At 40.0% G+C, this 16,793-nt stretch overlaps 1 protein-coding gene across 2 annotated transcripts in view; it reads left to right on the top strand.

Annotated features, from left to right (window-relative positions):
• Positions 1–15,017, top strand: part of ABCC8 (ATP binding cassette subfamily C member 8) — a 117,831-nt gene extending 102,814 nt beyond the window's left edge. For both annotated transcript variants that reach the window (XM_051967553.1, XM_051967554.1), the window contains exons 31-39: positions 244–357; positions 1,073–1,193; positions 1,631–1,761; positions 2,886–2,964; positions 3,318–3,426; positions 4,290–4,393; positions 5,346–5,479; positions 12,873–12,935; positions 14,769–15,017. In XM_051967553.1, coding sequence (XP_051823513.1) covers positions 244–357; positions 1,073–1,193; positions 1,631–1,761; positions 2,886–2,964; positions 3,318–3,426; positions 4,290–4,393; positions 5,346–5,479; positions 12,873–12,935; positions 14,769–14,906 — 993 coding nt within the window. In that variant the 3' untranslated portion in view covers positions 14,907–15,017. The remainder of the gene's footprint in view (positions 1–243; positions 358–1,072; positions 1,194–1,630; positions 1,762–2,885; positions 2,965–3,317; positions 3,427–4,289; positions 4,394–5,345; positions 5,480–12,872; positions 12,936–14,768) is intronic.
• The last annotated feature ends 1,776 nt before the right edge of the window (positions 15,018–16,793 follow it).

Genomic DNA, 16,793 nt, shown 5'->3' on the forward strand with positions numbered 1-16,793 from the left:
TTCCTCTTCTGTCTTCTCATTCCCCGTGTGTGTATATGAGTATATATACAGTTGAAAGTGTGTATGTCAAGTGTGGTAATTCCCACTGTATTTTAGGTAGATTAGTGTTGGTATGAAGTGTATTACTCACAGAGAAACGCCATGTGTGTAAGCATGTATGTGTTGTATGAAACCTTGACCTCTGGGGATAGGGAGGCTATCTGAGGAGCTCAGCATTCCTGAAGAGTAATCTTGTTCTCCCAGGAATATATTGGTGCCTGTGTGGTTCTCATCGCTGCTGTGGCCTCCATCACCAAATCCTTGCATAAAGAGCTGCCTGCTGGGCTCGTAGGACTGGGTCTCACCTATGCCCTCATGGTGAGTGACACAAGGTGGATCCCCTCTCCTGGGGGGTGAAGAATGGGAATCCCTATCTCTAATGGGTTGCTAGCACCAATGATCAGAGTCTCAGGGCCCCCAAATCTTTCAGGTCAGAGTCACTCATGACTCACTTTGGTAAAAAAAAAAAAAAAAAAAGTTTACTAGACTTCATGCTGTTTCATATTTTCCCCCCAGCCAAAGGGGTTCAAAGATTACTCCTGGAGCTGAGCTGGGTCGAAAAACAATACCTCTTGCTCCAGGGTTGGATATTAAAAGTTTATAGTCCAACAGTCACCTACCAATTTCTTCCACACCATTTAGTGTTGTGTTGGGAACAAGTATTCTCCCCATACTCTTCTAGCTCTTTCTTCTTACAACACCTGCAATTTCAATGCCTGACTTCAAGTTTTAGGGCTGATGCCATCACATCATCCCTGTATTCCCCTAGAAACAGAAAACTGGATGAGCTGACCCCTGCTCCCAAATCCATCCATTAATAAATGTTAAGTCCTATTATGTGCTAAGCCCTGTGCTAAGAGGTAGGGAAGAAAGAAGAAAGGCAAAACAGTGCCTGCCTTCAAGAAGTTTACAGTCTAGTGGATCTCAACGATATAGCCACAACTGTTCAGTAACCCCCAAGGTTACTTTGCATTCTGTTCTGTCTACCATGAAAGACAGTGATCGCCTTCCCATGGTCCGGTTTTCCCCATAGGTGTCCAACTACCTAAACTGGATGGTGAGGAACCTAGCAGACATGGAGATTCAGATGGGGGCCGTTAAAAGGATCCATGGGCTTCTGAAAACTGAAGCTGAGAATTATGAGGGGCTTTTGGGTAAGGAGACTCTGGAGGAAAGAAAAATGAGAGCCTTTGGGGGAATTAAGGAATTCAGAAAGTTCTGGATGAGGTGACTCAGAAGGAGAGTGAGGGACTGTTGGGTAAGGGAGGTGAGGGGAAAGAAGAGAGACTTCTGGTGAGGGAAACATGGGGAAGAATGAAGGGGTGCTTCAGGGCAGGGACAGAGCTAGGGGCTGCTGGGTGAGGGCACAAAAATTAGGAGAGAAAGGGGATGACTGCTAGGGTGGGGTGGGGTGGGATGGGGAGAGCAGATAAAGCTCTGAGGGCTTCAAAAGAGAGGGCATACGGCCAATCCAGAATGGGGCCAGTTATATGGAATCTGGGAACAACAAGAAAACCTGAATTAAGCTGTCAGCTAGACCACTTCTGGTGGCCCTCCTCTTCCTTATTCCTTATTCCTGCTACCTCTTCAGCTCCATCCCTGATACCAAAGAACTGGCCAGTCCAAGGGAAGATTCAGATACAAAACCTGAGTGTTCGCTATGATAGCTCCCTGAAGCCAGTCCTAAATCATGTCAACGCCCACATCTCCCCAGGGCAGAAGGTCAGTACAGACCCCTAGTGTTGGGGGAATGGATAGGAAGAATGAGGAGGAGGAGGGTGAGAGAAGAGGTGAGGGCCAGGACCTCAAGCTAAGCGCGGATCAATCCTACGCCTGCCTTAATACTTAGCTTCCTTGGTCCAGAATCCCACAGTGTTCCTCCCACAGAAGGGGTTTTAGTTCAACATACATATTTTCTAGGATTAGTGCCCATCCTTATTGTAGCCTTGAGGAAATCAGAGTGGCAGATCCCTTCCCTCTTTTCTTGTACTGGGCCTGGAGACACTTAACATGAGAGTCCTCTATAGCAAGAGAAAAAAGAAGAAAGGAGTTTTCTTTGGATCATCTCCCTCCCTAAGATGAGGAAGTCCAGGTTTTCTCTGCTCCTAACTATCTCCTTGGGCCCTGTGCTTTGTCTGTGTCTGTGTCTGTGTCTGTTGTCTGTCTGTCTGTCTCTCTCTCTCTCTCACTCTGTTTCTATATATCTGTCTCTCCATCTCTGTGTGTCTCTCTGTGTCTCTGTCTCTGTGTGTATCTGTCTCTTTTCTCTGTGGCTCTGACTCTCTCCTTGTCTCTGTATCTCTCTTTCCTTATCTTGTCTCTGTCTTTATCTGTCTCTCTGTGTGTCTCTATCTTTGTCTGTCTCTTTCTATATGTATGTCTGTCTCTTTTGTTTTATCTTTGTCTCTCTGTTTTTCTCTGTGTGTGTGTGTCTCTCTCTGTCTTTCTGTTTCTCTCCCCCCTTTCTGTCTCTGTCTGTCTCCGTCTCTCTCTCTTTCTCTCTCTCCTTCTCCCTCTCTCTCTGTCCTTGTCTTTGTCTCTGTCTTCCTCCATCACACTCTGTCTGCCTTCATACTTTATCCATAATAAAAGTAAGAATAAAGCAGTTCCTTTTGCCCCCTACCAGAGATGTCCTCCTCTATATCCCTGCACAGGAAGACCTGATACATTCCCAGACAATTGAAATACAGACAATAGAAAATAATTTATGAACCTCCAGGCCACCCTTGGCCGAGCTCTTCCTAGAGCCTGGACAAAGACCAAAGGCAAAATTGCCTGCCTTCCCCTGGGAGGGCATGGTCCACAGGCTTCTCCCAGAGCTACTCCTTGAGTCTTCCCTATTGCAGATTGGGATCTGTGGGCGAACAGGCAGCGGAAAGTCATCCTTCTCTCTTGCCTTCTTCCGCATGGTTGACATGTTTGAAGGTAGGTCCTTCTTCTCCAACACTCCCAACAACTCCCAATACAATACTCCCTGATTGCCCTTCACACAGAGAGCCCACTGCTTAGAGAAAGGGTTAACTCTCACTGCTGTACCTCTCCCCATTAACATTCTTTCACCATGAGGAGTTCCTTCTGTTTTTCTGTCTAACTTGCAATGGATACTCCAGGTTGTTCATCAGGTTTGAATGCTTCCATGACACTTATGGCCTCAATTCACAGAGTCAACCACTTGGCCTCTCCCTTCTTCCCAGCTAATTCCCTTCTACACAGGCAAGTTGACCCTCCAGTAGTAAGCGCTATTTACTAGTAGGTGAGTTAACCCCTGGTTAATACAGGGAGGATCGTCATCGATGACATTGACATTGCAAAGCTGCCCCTGCAGACCTTGCGATCCCGACTCTCCATCATCCTCCAGGATCCCATCCTCTTCAGTGGAACCATCCGGTGAGTAGCACTCCAGGGGAGGAACAGAAAAGACCAGAAATGCTACCATAAGGGGAAGAGCCCCCCCCCCGCCCCCAGCTCAGGAAAGGCTCCTCATTCCACTTTAGGACAATTCTAATTGTGAACAAGTTTTTTGTTATATCAAATTGAAATCCAGCATCTCTCTGACTTCTACCATGGGGTCCTTGTTCTGCCTTCTGGAGTTTAACAGATTAAGTTTGATCTCTGTTCTGGAACTCAATGGAACAAACAGAATTTCTACTCTATTTGATAGCCCCTCTTCAAATACACTTGAAATTTCCCACCTAAATTTTGGCTTCTCCAGGCTGACCATATCCAGGTTCTTTGACCAGTCCTAATATCACAGTCTCCAATCTTCTATAATGAGGATCCAAAAGCTCTGAGATCATATCCTAATGCTGTGTAATATGGGACATGCTTCTTAAACTTTCTGGGCTTCCATCCCCTCATCTGTAAATGAGGGGGTTGAACCAGAGACATAAGTCATGGATCAGAAAGGGAAGAGAAGGTCTTCCCCTGAGGTAAAGTGTCCTTCCAGCTCTAAATATATCTAGCCTGTGAAGTATCCTGGTCACCTTCTTCCAAATACGTACCAAGTTGTCTATTTCTTCCTAAAATATAGTGCCCAGAACTGAGCACAGTACTCCGATGGGGTCTGACCAAGGCCAGAAGCTCCTTCCTGATGATGTCAGTTGGAAGAGGATTCCAGATCTTAGGGCAAGATCACTCACTATCTTCCCAGCCCCAGCCCTAACCTCACTCTTGGCAGTGCCCTTGGGTTGGGTGAGGCTGGACCAGACCACTAAGGGGCCATTCATTGGGATCTCTTTTCTGCTCTGCAGGTTTAACCTGGATCCGGAAAAGAAGTGCTCGGACAGCACCCTGTGGGAAGCCTTGGAGATCGCCCAGCTAAAGCTAGTGGTGAAGGCACTGCCCGGGGGGCTAGGTAACAGTGCCCATCCCTACCTCCCTGCACTGGCTTCCTGCCAAGATGGGGAAGAGTCCTAGTTCTACAGGGGCTAGGCTGAGTCCAGTCTACATGAAAGCTAGGGTACAGATCCAGCTGTTCCCCCATAATTGTCTACACATACACAGCCTAACTTTTCCCTGTAATAACTCCTAGAACTCTGTTTCAAAGCCCAGGGGCAACAAGCACATCAAAGAAGTCAGAGTTTCCTGATAATAATGAGTGAACTGTTCAGATTTATTGTGCCACAATATTCCTGGATCCATTGTTTCTTGTTTTACCCTTGATCCATACCATTCATCTGTCCATACCTGGAACTCTGGAAATGGGGAGAGAAAAGTGGGTTGAGTAGCATACATACAAGACATACATACCTTAGACCAGACAATGTCATAGTCAAGATCGCCTTTGCCCATAGGACAGCTGGGCCCTCAAACAACCGATCAATTGATCCAGAGTTATTACAGTCAAGTAAAAGGAAGGTCTGGACTAAGGTGTGCTTCAGGAAGAACTATCTCCTTTCTTTCCCACATCCCACAATCCAGGCCTCCAAATACAAGATCAGTCCAGTTCCCAGTGATATAAACTACCTAGTGACCAATGATCAGCCCCTAAAAATACATATTCATTCATTCAGCAGCATTTATTAATGTTTGCTGTATAGTAGGCACTGAAGAAGCAAAGAGAGAAATGTCCTTGCCTCCACATAACTTACATTCTATGATAAGAAACAACACATGCATCTCTAAGTATATACAAGTCACATATAAAATAAATACAGTACTTGTAGTAGAAGGGAGGCACTATTAATTGGCAAGATCAAAAAGGGCTTCTCATAGAGAAGGGCACTTAACTGAAACCTCGAAGGAGAAGATAGCAATTCTTAAAAATGGAGGTAAAGACACACACACACGTCATTGCTCTTTTGCAGATGCCATAGTCACGGAAGGTGGGGAGAATTTCAGCCAGGGACAGAGACAGCTCTTCTGCTTGGCAAGGGCCTTTGTGAGGAAGACGAGCATCTTCATTATGGATGAAGCCACAGCCTCCATCGACATGGCCACGGTCAGTCCTGGGGATCCAAAATCAGTCCTAGGTGGTGATGGTTGGGGAGTTGAGTTGAAACGAGAGGAGGGAGGGAAAGCACTCAACCCATAGTATGAGTGTTTAAAAACAGAAATGATGTGTTTGTGGAAATGAAATGGAGAAGGGAAAATGAGCTATGGTATTCCAAGTTCATGCACCCATGCATAAAGGGATGCAGACATGCTTCATATCAGTGTTACCATTGGAAAAATTAAAACTCACATCGCTATCAATATTCTCACAAGATCGAAAAAATAAATGGAGGTATAGGTGAGCAGAAGGCTGGTTCACAGGTTCTTCTTGAAGAACTAACAAATGAGTTAGCAGATTTGGTTTCAATTTGTGCCCAAAGTCATCAAGAAATATCATTTCATGGGAAGCTTGTGCATGTATTCTTGCAGTACCCCTGTTATGCATAAAAGACTATTATGGAAGTGTGCTCTATGCACCAACATTAATTGCAGAAGATGGAAAGGTAGAGAAAGTTTATGAAGAATTCAACAAGACCCTCCAAACAAGTCAAGAGATATTCTGATGTCTAAATATGGAGATGGGTATAAAAGAAGGTGGCAAAAATATGTTTGAACAATTTGACTCAGGTTTGAAAAATGATAGAGTCCAAAGACATATAGGCTATCCAGAGACCTTATACATATATATTATGAATGTTTCTTTTTTTAATTTCAATTTATTGGTGCCTTTTTAATATCACAAGCATCACTAATATTTCCTACTCACCACCTCCCTCCCCCATCATTGAATTTTCATATTTAACAAAGAAAAAGAGCTAAGAATAACAAAGCAACTACATCTGACAACACAGAGAATATCTCATTTCCTCTTGGTGACATGAGGGAGGGGTATTTCATCCTCTGTTCTTCAGAACTTAAGTTCTTTATTGCAGTTAATCTGAGTTCAGCTACCTTTTATACTATAGTAGTTTTTTTTAATACTATAGTAGGCTATACATATTGTTCTGTGGGTTTTGCTTTGTGAATATTTTATGCCAGAAAAAAAATCTAACAAGAATTGAATAACATCAAGAGAGAGAAGAAGGAGGAGGAAAGGGAAGAGGAAGGGGGAGGAGGAGGAGAAGAAAGGAGAAAGAAATGAAGAAGAGAGAGAGAGAGAGAGACAGAGAGAGAGAGAGAGAGAGAAAGAGAGAGAGAGAAGGAGAAAGGGAGGGAGGGAGGGAGGGAGAGAGAGAAAAAGAGAGAAAATTGACTATATTTTAATAAACAGGAAACAACTGGTTATTTAATGTGGAACCATATCAGAATCAACTCTTCTTTGCAGTCATGTCATCAACTAGTTAGATCAAAGGTCAGAATCAATATTAAATTGGCAAAAGACGGACAACATTGCAAATAATTGCAATAGTTTCTCTCTAAACTGTTCACACAAATCACCAATGCTGGGGGGAGCAGGAATAGGAAATGGAAAAAGCCAAAGATTATCACTATTTCCTACAGAAGTTTAACCAATGTAAAACTGTTGTTATTATTGAGACCAATAAAGCCTAAAACATTGATATTCTTGACAAGTGGAGAGAAATGGAAGCCAAGTGAAATACTGGTTTAGAATACAGACTCACTTTTAAGATAGCCCAGAGGAAAAGGATGAAAAACAACAAAGATTATCACTCATAAAAAATGAAAAGAAGTCAAAGGAAAAATATATCCACAGAAATTTAGAATGAGGCTCATGGGGATCTTGGAGATCCAAAGCAGGTAGGATCTTCACAGGCTAGATTTTCTATTTCATAGACAAGAAATTTTATTTATTTATAGACAAGGAGACTAAGGCCCAAGAGGGGTCAAGTAACTTGACCCCTAATTCCAAACTTAAACTGAACTGAGTCAAAATTCTGAACCTATGTAGATGAAACTAACAAGGGGATAATAAAGGCAGAAAATGAGACATATTTGTCACTATTTCCTTAACAATCCATTTTAACCATCAATAACAGAGTAACCACCATTTCTGGAACCTAACACCTCAATTCCTAACTCATTATGTGACAAAGGAGAAATGGCACTTAAGCAGGGGGACCACACCAAGTATATCTCCCAAAAAATCCATATTTGAAGTAAAAAAACATTGAGAGGTTATTTTATAAACCATTTCAGGGAAGGGAAGATATGAAGAAGGAAAAATCTCAGACTATATCAACTTTTAAAAAAAAAGAAGAATGAAAACATTAATCACTATCAACCAATACGCCTACTTTTTCCTCTTTACAGAATCTTTCATGATAATAATCTACTTTCATATTGAAAGTATAATAGCGAAACTTTTGAAATCAGTTCTTGATAGAAGAGTACATTTTAAGCATCCTACAAGTAATATGAGGACGATAAAAAATCCTTCTCTGATTACTGTTGGATTTTTTTTTACGTGTTTGACTTAATAGAACAAAAAGCAGTCTTAAAAGCTGTCTTCTAACAAGACTCGTGTATCCATTATATACTTAGAGTTCACATGCAGAGAGGCACATGTATAGGGAATACATGTGTCCAATGTAAGTTACAATCCTGGTCTTTCAGGACCTCCAGATCTTTTAGTGATGTCATCACATGACTCCTTTCAGGAACAGCATCTCAGTCAATCACTCTGCTTGGCTCTATAACTCATCTCTGGCACTGAGGGAAAGGTTCCAAGGCTAGAGCAAGGTCTCTGTTGTTTCTAATTTCAGTCTCATCTGAATATCTACACGTGGAAGGGTCCTTAGAGGTTGGTTTTTCTGTTTCAATCATCTTATTTAATAGTTACTTAAATAATTACTTAATTTATGAAGAATCCAGAGATATTCTTTCTAGGTTGTACAAGAAAATTCTTTAGGAAAAGATAAAAAAAATTATGAAAAATCCAAAGATATTCTTACTTAGGTGGTACAAGAAAATTCTTTAGGAAAAGATTTTAAAATTATGAAAAATCCAGAGATATTCTTACTAGGTTGTACAAGAAAATTCTTTAGGAAAAGATAAAAAAAATTATGAAAAATAAATAATTACTTAATTAAGTAAATTACTCGAGCACTACAATATATATTTGGAAAGAACAAGAACCCACACCCTAGATAGTGATTCTCAAACTTTTGTTTTCAGTATCTTTATCCTATTAAAAATTATTGAGGATCTCTCCAAAGAGTTTTTGTTTATTTAGATTATATTTATAGACATTTACCATATTGGAAATAAAAACTATTTTTGAATTTGTAAACTCTCTAAAAGGATTTCAGAGATGCCCAGGATTCTCTAGACCATACTTTGAGAACCATTGTCCCAGAACATACAGCAGCAGTAGCAGCACTGGGACCTACTTTCTCCTGAGAAGGCTCTGATCTCTATCTGCTGACCTCATAAATTCCTCTTAATAGTTTTCTCCTGGCTCAATTCCACACTTGGGCCTCTACTGGGCTCAATCTCCTATAGTCATATGCTTCTCTTGCAAGTTGCCAGCACCAGTGATTGGAGATCAAGGAGGAAGAGCAGAGAGAAATCCCCTTCCCTTCTTCACAGCACCCTAGATGAAGCACAAAAGAGAAAATGCAGAATGTTCTTCTTCAGTAACTTCATTCAGTAAATGCCAGAATTGTCTAGTTCACATAGTTTTTTTAAAAACCACCAGGTATATGGTTTATCCTTAGCTTCAGTTCCTGAGTCTTTCATATGTAAATAACCATTAAAAATCTGAAAGGAATCACTCTCCTTACAAGGGACAAATTCCATGACTCCAAGTCTAAAAGGGGGGAATCCTTATATCTCGTTGTCTTTCTGACTTTATCATATCTTTTAATTTCATCCAGTAAATGGGAAGGATTCAATTGATCAGGAGTCCTCTGATCAAACATCAGATAAACAAACTTCTTTGATGAATGAAACCACAGAGATAACATTATTAAATGAAACTTTAATTACTAGCATCCTCTAAGATGTAAAACAGATATATATTTGCCAAAGTAGTTCACCTCAATCATGGCGAATGTCCTGCCCAAAGTCCAAATTGGAGAAGAATTCCCTATAAGTAATAAAAGTTTTCCAGAAATTCTTCACAGAATTTGGAAGTAGAAAGGGAGCTCAGAAACCATCCAATTCAACCCATACATCATAGAAATTCCTGCTAGGACAAATCCAACAAATAGTTGTTCAGACTCTACCTGAGGAGTTATAAACAGGGAAAATTCACCACCTCTCAAGAAAGTCACTCAATTTTTGGACAGCTCTAATTGTTATGAAGTTTTTTTTTCTTATATTAAGTCTAAATGTGCCTCTTTGCAATTTCTACTTGTTTCTCCTTGTTCTGATCTCTAGGACACAACAAAATCAATCTAATCCCCCCCTTTCACATAGTCCTTTAAATATTAGAAATCATATCCTGTTTGAGGATGATTTTATGCTTAATAAATCAAGTCCCAGACATACCCCCTTGATGAATATTCAAAAGAGATCACCATAGCAATCAATTTAGGAAAAACTAAATGGATGAAAAATGTCTTTTATCCAATCTATGACATGTAGTTAAATGGCTGGTCAACCAGGAAAATGCACAATGAATTAAGCTCCAAATCGAATAAAACTAAAATACATTTGAGAAAATGTTTAGTGCTTTCAAGGGTTCCCAAGCTGCCCCTTGACACAAAGCTTTATCTTTTTAATTCAATTTTCCTCCTTGTGATTCCATATCCCTAGAAATCTTGGAAATCCCAACGGACTCAAAGTTGAAGGCAACTTAAGTAGTCATGGAGAAATACAAGTAGGTGCAAGTAGGCTGCAACTTTTTTTCAATAATGGTTTATGCAAAAAAGGGATATATTTGAAAAAGTAGATCATTGAAAAAAGTGAATTCATCATGTAGAAAGAACAAAGAATAAAATATGGGCAATAAGATGATCTACTGTACACATATAATGTAAAAGGACTCAAAGGAAGGCCTTCAAAAAGGATACAGGGATGAAGCATGGAATGTCTGTGAAAGAAAAGAATCAAGAATCACAAAGAAGGAGGAATCATGAATTGGCTGGACTCCATACCAACAGAAGTAGTACTCAAGCCGATGAAATAACCAAGACTAGCATGGCACAACAGACATTGCCAAACCATCCTCCTTTGCCTTTTTTTGTGGACAGGACTAGTAGACTGGTAATTCAAGTATCTCGGAAAATAGCTTACATGATGAACCCAGATTGGCACATGATGGTTATTGCTCCTTTTGCTGACTTTTGCATTTTCCCTTTATTAAAGTCTTCTAGAATTTTGCCAGGAATCAAAGTCGTTGCTCTATTGTTTGAAGAGCCTATCTTCTGCTTTGTCTAGATAGCACAGTAGACTGTTGGACAGCTCTTCTTTCAGTTTGAATCTGGCTTCATACTCACTAATTATTTGACCCTGGACAAGTCAGTAACCTCTCAAAGTTCTAGACCACTCTCTAGGACTGTTAAGTTGCAGAAAAGGTGCTAATCTGCGTTGATAGAAGTAGTTTTCCTTACAGGGAGTTCCTTATACCACTGAAATGCCAGGTGCAGACCCTATCCCTCCAAAATGTTGCCAAATCTTGCCCTTGCACCTTTATAATATCATTTATATCTGACCCCTCCATCCTGGTATATGCTGTCATCACTCCATCCTTGGACTGTCATTCCAATAACTGGAGCTCAAGTCCATAAATTCAAGCCCCGTTCCCTCAAACCATCTTTTTTTCACAGCTGAATTATCTTCCCAGCTGTTCACTTCCCGAGTCTTCTTTTTAATCTTCTAAAGCAGTGATGTTGACCTAAAATAGAAATGGAGGCAAGTAATCCATGCATAAATATTCCTGTGGGCAGCATATTGACTTAGTTTTAAAATATAACATTATCTGTGTTTTTAATTATTTCGTTAACTATTTCCAAATTACACTTTAATCTTGTTTAGGCTCAAGGAGTGTTGTGGGCTTGGGCTGTATGTTTGTTACCTCTGAAAGTTCCTTCTTTCATTTGGTAGCCAAGCAATCAATACCACCTATAACCATATGGTCTTTACTTTTCCTGGCCAAGACTTCATAATTCCTAAAGGTAGTCTCTAGTTATTTCCTGTCCGTTTCACTTGTCTCCTGGTGAATTTGTAGAAGTAGGAAACAGTCGTCAGATCTGATGTCCCAAGATTTTTCTGTGGCATCCTAGATACATATGCCTCAGGAAGTCAGTAATTGCTTAATTATTCATGTCAAATTGATACATGGCTACCTCAATTCACCTTATTAGCACTCATCCTTTCTTCCTGTGGTTCTGACTCTAACCTTAATCCTCTCAGGAAGCTGCTTGCTGTTCATCATCATTCCATGAGCACAAGAAGTGGCTTTTTCCTCAGAATCCAGTTCTACCTTTTACGGAAAAGGGCTCAAACCTATTGATCGTCTCCAAAAAAACAATAAATAGTTCTTCTTCCCTCATTATCTTTACTATGTCACCTTCTTCTACCTTCCAATCTCATGACATAGATTCAGATAGCTCTTTTCTTTGGATAGCTCTTTTTACTTTTTTCCTTCTTTGTTTTCTTCTTGAATCATTTTCTCCCTTCTTTCAAACAATGCTTCACCTACTTGGATAATCTACTGAGGAGAGATGCCTTCCCCCAGCTCTTTTAGCATTCTCCTCTAAAAGGGGGGAACAGTACATATGTTGTTTATAATTGATTCTATAAGAAGCATAAATAGAGCATGGTCTCTGTAGCTCATAGAAACATTCTCATCATTTTTTTACATCTGCTGAATTTTCAGTTCTCTTTGACTCTCCTTGCCAACTCTCCCCATTACTTGCATGGTTAATTGCTTCTTTACTGCATAAAGGGTGGGGAAGGATTCCTAAGTAAGATTCATTTGTTTTTTGAATTTTGGTTTGTTTGGGGGTTTCTTTGTTTTTTTTGTTTTTTACTAATTGTACCTGCCTTTTTATCCCATTATTTAGCACTGCTTGCACAGGTAAATTTGAGTTTTTATTGTAAGCTCAATAGCTGTTTTAATATGCTTCATGCAAGGTTTTCTGTAGAAATCCAACTTTCAACAATTTCTTGCCTCTTCCTTTTTCATCACTCCTTTCATCATTTGTCAGGTTTTGTGTGCCTGAATATCTTCTTTTTTTACCCAAATGTGAGGTTAGAGGTCACAGCTTCTCTCCACATGATCACAATCAGTTCAGTCTCTGAAATCATTGACTTTAGAAACAGTGCCATAGGGGAATGATAGTGGACTAGAGAGGGGCGGAGGGAAATCAAAGCAGTAGTAATAAGAGACTGTCTCCCTCAGATGCCTTCATGCCAGGCCAGGACCACTTTTTTGCTCAGCCACAGCCCTCTCAGGGGAATGACCAATGCAACTTTCATTCCTTTTCCCACAGGAGAACATCTTACAGAAGGTAGTGATGACAGCCTTCGCTGATCGCACTGTCGTCACCATAGCGGTAAGGAAGCATGATGTACACAGCCTCAGGAAAGCAAGGTCTCCAGGGTGCACCAGGTTCAGGGATGGGGCTGGGGTCTTAGAGAAGTCACCTATAAAAACCATCTCCCTGTCTTACCCACATTATACACAGGACAGTCTCTTTCTCCTCCCATTCCCCTAACCCCCAGCCTTGTTACACCAATAGATTCAGTTTAGTTTGAGCCCTTTAAGTATGAATTTGAAGTCCATATTTTAAGTCCCTTTAACCAAGTATGGATGGAGGTCTGGCCTTGAAAACCTGGATTCAAATCCAAATTCTAACTGTGTGACTCTAGGCAACTCATTTAACCTCTTCATGGTTTAGGCAACTTAGGACTATATTTTGTTGAGAAAGTGCAAACCTGCAATGGTAGGGGGAGTTTCTTTACCTGGGATTTTCCCAAACCAAGAAAAGAGAAGGGCCAAGTCTCCTCAACCTGGTCTCTTTTTAATCTTCCATCCAGTAAGGGGGAAGACTTTTGATTGGAGTCCTGCATTGTTTTGACTCGTGTTCCAATTTTCATTGGCATTTCTCATGGTTCTTCTTCCTTCATTCTCTCAAGGCTTCTCTGTGCCCTGGCTCCCCAGGGTGGCTAGGACAAGGGTAAGGGAGAGGTTGGCTTGTGGCTCTCTGGACTGTTAGAAGGTTTCAGTTGACCCCTGATAAACCATTTCCAAGTTTCTGAATTTTAAAGGATTCTAATTGCATTAAGTAATCTAGTAAGAATAGCAATAATAATGATAATATAATTAACATATATTAATAATAATATAATTGCTAAATTATTAATATATTATATAATAATACATATTGTTAAATTAATAATAATTGTTAAATCAGTTAGCATTTGTGAAACACTTTAAGGTTGGCACAAGATTTAGGTATGTTGATCCCATTCTGACTTCACTAAAACCCTGTAAAGTAGATGCTGATGTTATCCCCATTTCACAGATTAAAGAAACTGATGCTGAAAAAGGTTAAGTGAGTTGTTCACAATCATGCAGCTAATTAAGTGTCTGAGCATGATTTGACTACAAGTGTGTTGACTTCAAGTTCAGTACTCAATCCATTGTGCCATCTAGTTGCTATTAAACCAAAAGCAGGGAATAGATGAAAATGATTCGTTTTCAATCATCTTTGTCATTTAGTTATTCTAAGGGAGTGGGGGTAACATGGATAGGATAGAAAAGACGTAGCTTCAGGAAATATCAAAAACCCAAATGACTTTCTTATTAGGTGAATGAGAAGCCCATTGCCCTCATGAAACAACATAGACATGCATTGCATTCAATTTTGATGCAAAATTAATTACCTAACTTCTGGGTAAGGAACAAAAATATATAGTTAATAACTTACAAGAAGACTCTGCCCTGCTTTGTGACTCTAGCTCAGTCACAGAATTCCCTCATTTTGTCAACCCTGACCCTCTGATCTTTCAGAAGGAAATATCCTCTTGGAACAAAAGCAACTCCTGATCTATGATGGGGTACAAGCTTGAGTATTTGGGAAGAGACTTGAGCAATGGGTTCTATCTTTGTTTCTAGTATGGATTCTTATCTCTGCTGGTTCATCTCAGCTCCATTTAATGTCCTTCCTCCAATACTCATTCCCTCCCCAAGCATCTTGATCCCATTATATCCTTTTTCCTCATACCTCCTATCCACTCATGCCTTTTTCTTGCAGTGCTGACCATATTCCCCTTCCCCTCACAATTATGGATACTCTCAGCCCTTCTTTCCCTTAGTACGTGCACCGAGAGCTTTCCCTAGTTTGCTGAAGCATCATGGCTCCATCTGGGCTTTCTCTCCCCAGCATCGAGTGCACACCATCCTGAACGCCGACCTCGTGATTGTGATGAAACGTGGAGCCATACTGGAATATGATAAGCCTGAGGTGCTGCTCAGTCGCCCGGACAGTGTCTTTGCCTCCTTTGTTCGAGCTGACAAGTGACCTGGGCTAGAGTGACTCCAAGTGCCATTTTCCTCCTCTTTGCCACTTCGTCCAACCTGGATTTTCTAGCTATGTAAATCATTTGTAAATAAAGAGATTAATTATTTCCTACCAGATCCCCAGAATTCCTATGGGGCTCCTTCATATTCCTCTTCCTAATTTGGAATCCCTATTGCTTGATGGGTAGAGTTCCTAGGAGCATGGAATCCCCAAAGCACTAGCCTCTCGCTAGAGAAATGCAATAATACCTCAGCTTTGCATGTGTCAAAGCATGGAGAGAGAGCCAGCCTTAAAGCCAGGAATCAAATTAAATCTCTAATACATAATGACTATGTGGCCCTGGGGCAGATCACAATCTAGGCAACTTTCAAAGACTTTAAGTCACAGAGAAAGTGCCAACCTGCATTGGGCAAGGAAGTTTCCTATACTGCTAAAATCATCTATTTTCTATTTAACACCAGCCCCAATGGCCATCCCATGGGGTGTGGGTAGTGACTGGTCTGAACCCTGGACATTCTTGAGGACATGTGAAGGATGGCCCAGCACACCTTCTGTGTTCTCTTGGTTCCCCATTCCTGCAGGGTTGATGGGTAGAGAGAGAATTGCAATAAATCTATATTACAGAAGACTGGTCACTGAACCAAAAAGATTTTAAAAGAAATGGCTCTGCCCTCCTCAGTCTTCTATTCTCCATTTTGGGTGTGTGTCTCATATGGATATCATCAATCTCTCTGGGATTTTCCTTGAAGGAGTGAGGGAGAAGCATGAAGATGTACACTGTTAGACTTATAATTTGCATCCAATTCAACAAATGCTTCTTAAGCTAACAATTAGATGACCAGTTAAGCACTTTTTATTTCAAATACTTGTAATTTCATCACTGTGGATCTCTCTTCATCAACACAGATCACAATTCCACAGTAGCTGAAAAATTCCGCACCTTGTGACAAGTTACCAATGAGTTTGGGCACTTGGGACCCTGGACTAAAGACTTACCACCCATAATTTGGTCCATCCTTGGAGCTTTCTAATTGGGTAGACTCTGCCATGTACTACTTTATATACTCTCAGCAAATAGCCTCAGAAAGGTGAGGATGACAGAAAGATCAGAGTAAGACTTTTAGTTGAAACCTGTGAAATGTTTTATTTAAAAAAAAAAAAAAAAAGCCTGCATTTTGAAAGAAATCCATCTGTGATACCATAATGAAGTGAGTTACTCTCTAAAGCACAGCATAGCAGAAAGATTCCAGTCATGGAGGCAATCTTTCTAAGCCAGGAGTTCTTAGACCTGAGGCCTCTGAACTTGGTTTTTAATATCTTGATAACTGTACTTCAGTATAATTTGTTTCTTTTGTTATACTCTATATTTTATTTTATGAACTTTAAAAATGATGACAAAATAAATAATGCAATAATGTGTGATATATTATATATATACATATTATTATACAACTATATAATAATATATCCTATTAAAATAAAATTAATTAATATAATATAAATATAGCATATATTATAATATTGATATTATATTTGTATAAATATAATATAAAAATTAATATGTATTATGAATTATACATAATATCATAATAAATACTATAAAGAAAAGAAAAATGTTGTGAAAAAGGGTCCAAAGATTTCACTAGATTGCCACAGATTTGATTCCATAACAAAATTTGATCCACACACACAAAATGGAGAGCCCTTGATCCAGTTTAGTTATTTAAAATCACATATTTGATTCTGAATCTGTGGAATAAAGAATACAACTCCAGTTTCTGCCTGGATTGTCACTTCCTTTTGCCTGATTTCATTTCAGCTGCCAGACTTGTAACTTCTTCACAATGTTTTAGGGTCCAGTTTCTGTCTACAGGACCAATAGACAAT

The sequence above is a fragment of the Antechinus flavipes genome, chromosome 6 (assembly GCF_016432865.1).
Source record: "Antechinus flavipes isolate AdamAnt ecotype Samford, QLD, Australia chromosome 6, AdamAnt_v2, whole genome shotgun sequence".
Taxonomy (NCBI): Eukaryota; Metazoa; Chordata; class Mammalia; order Dasyuromorphia; family Dasyuridae; genus Antechinus; species Antechinus flavipes.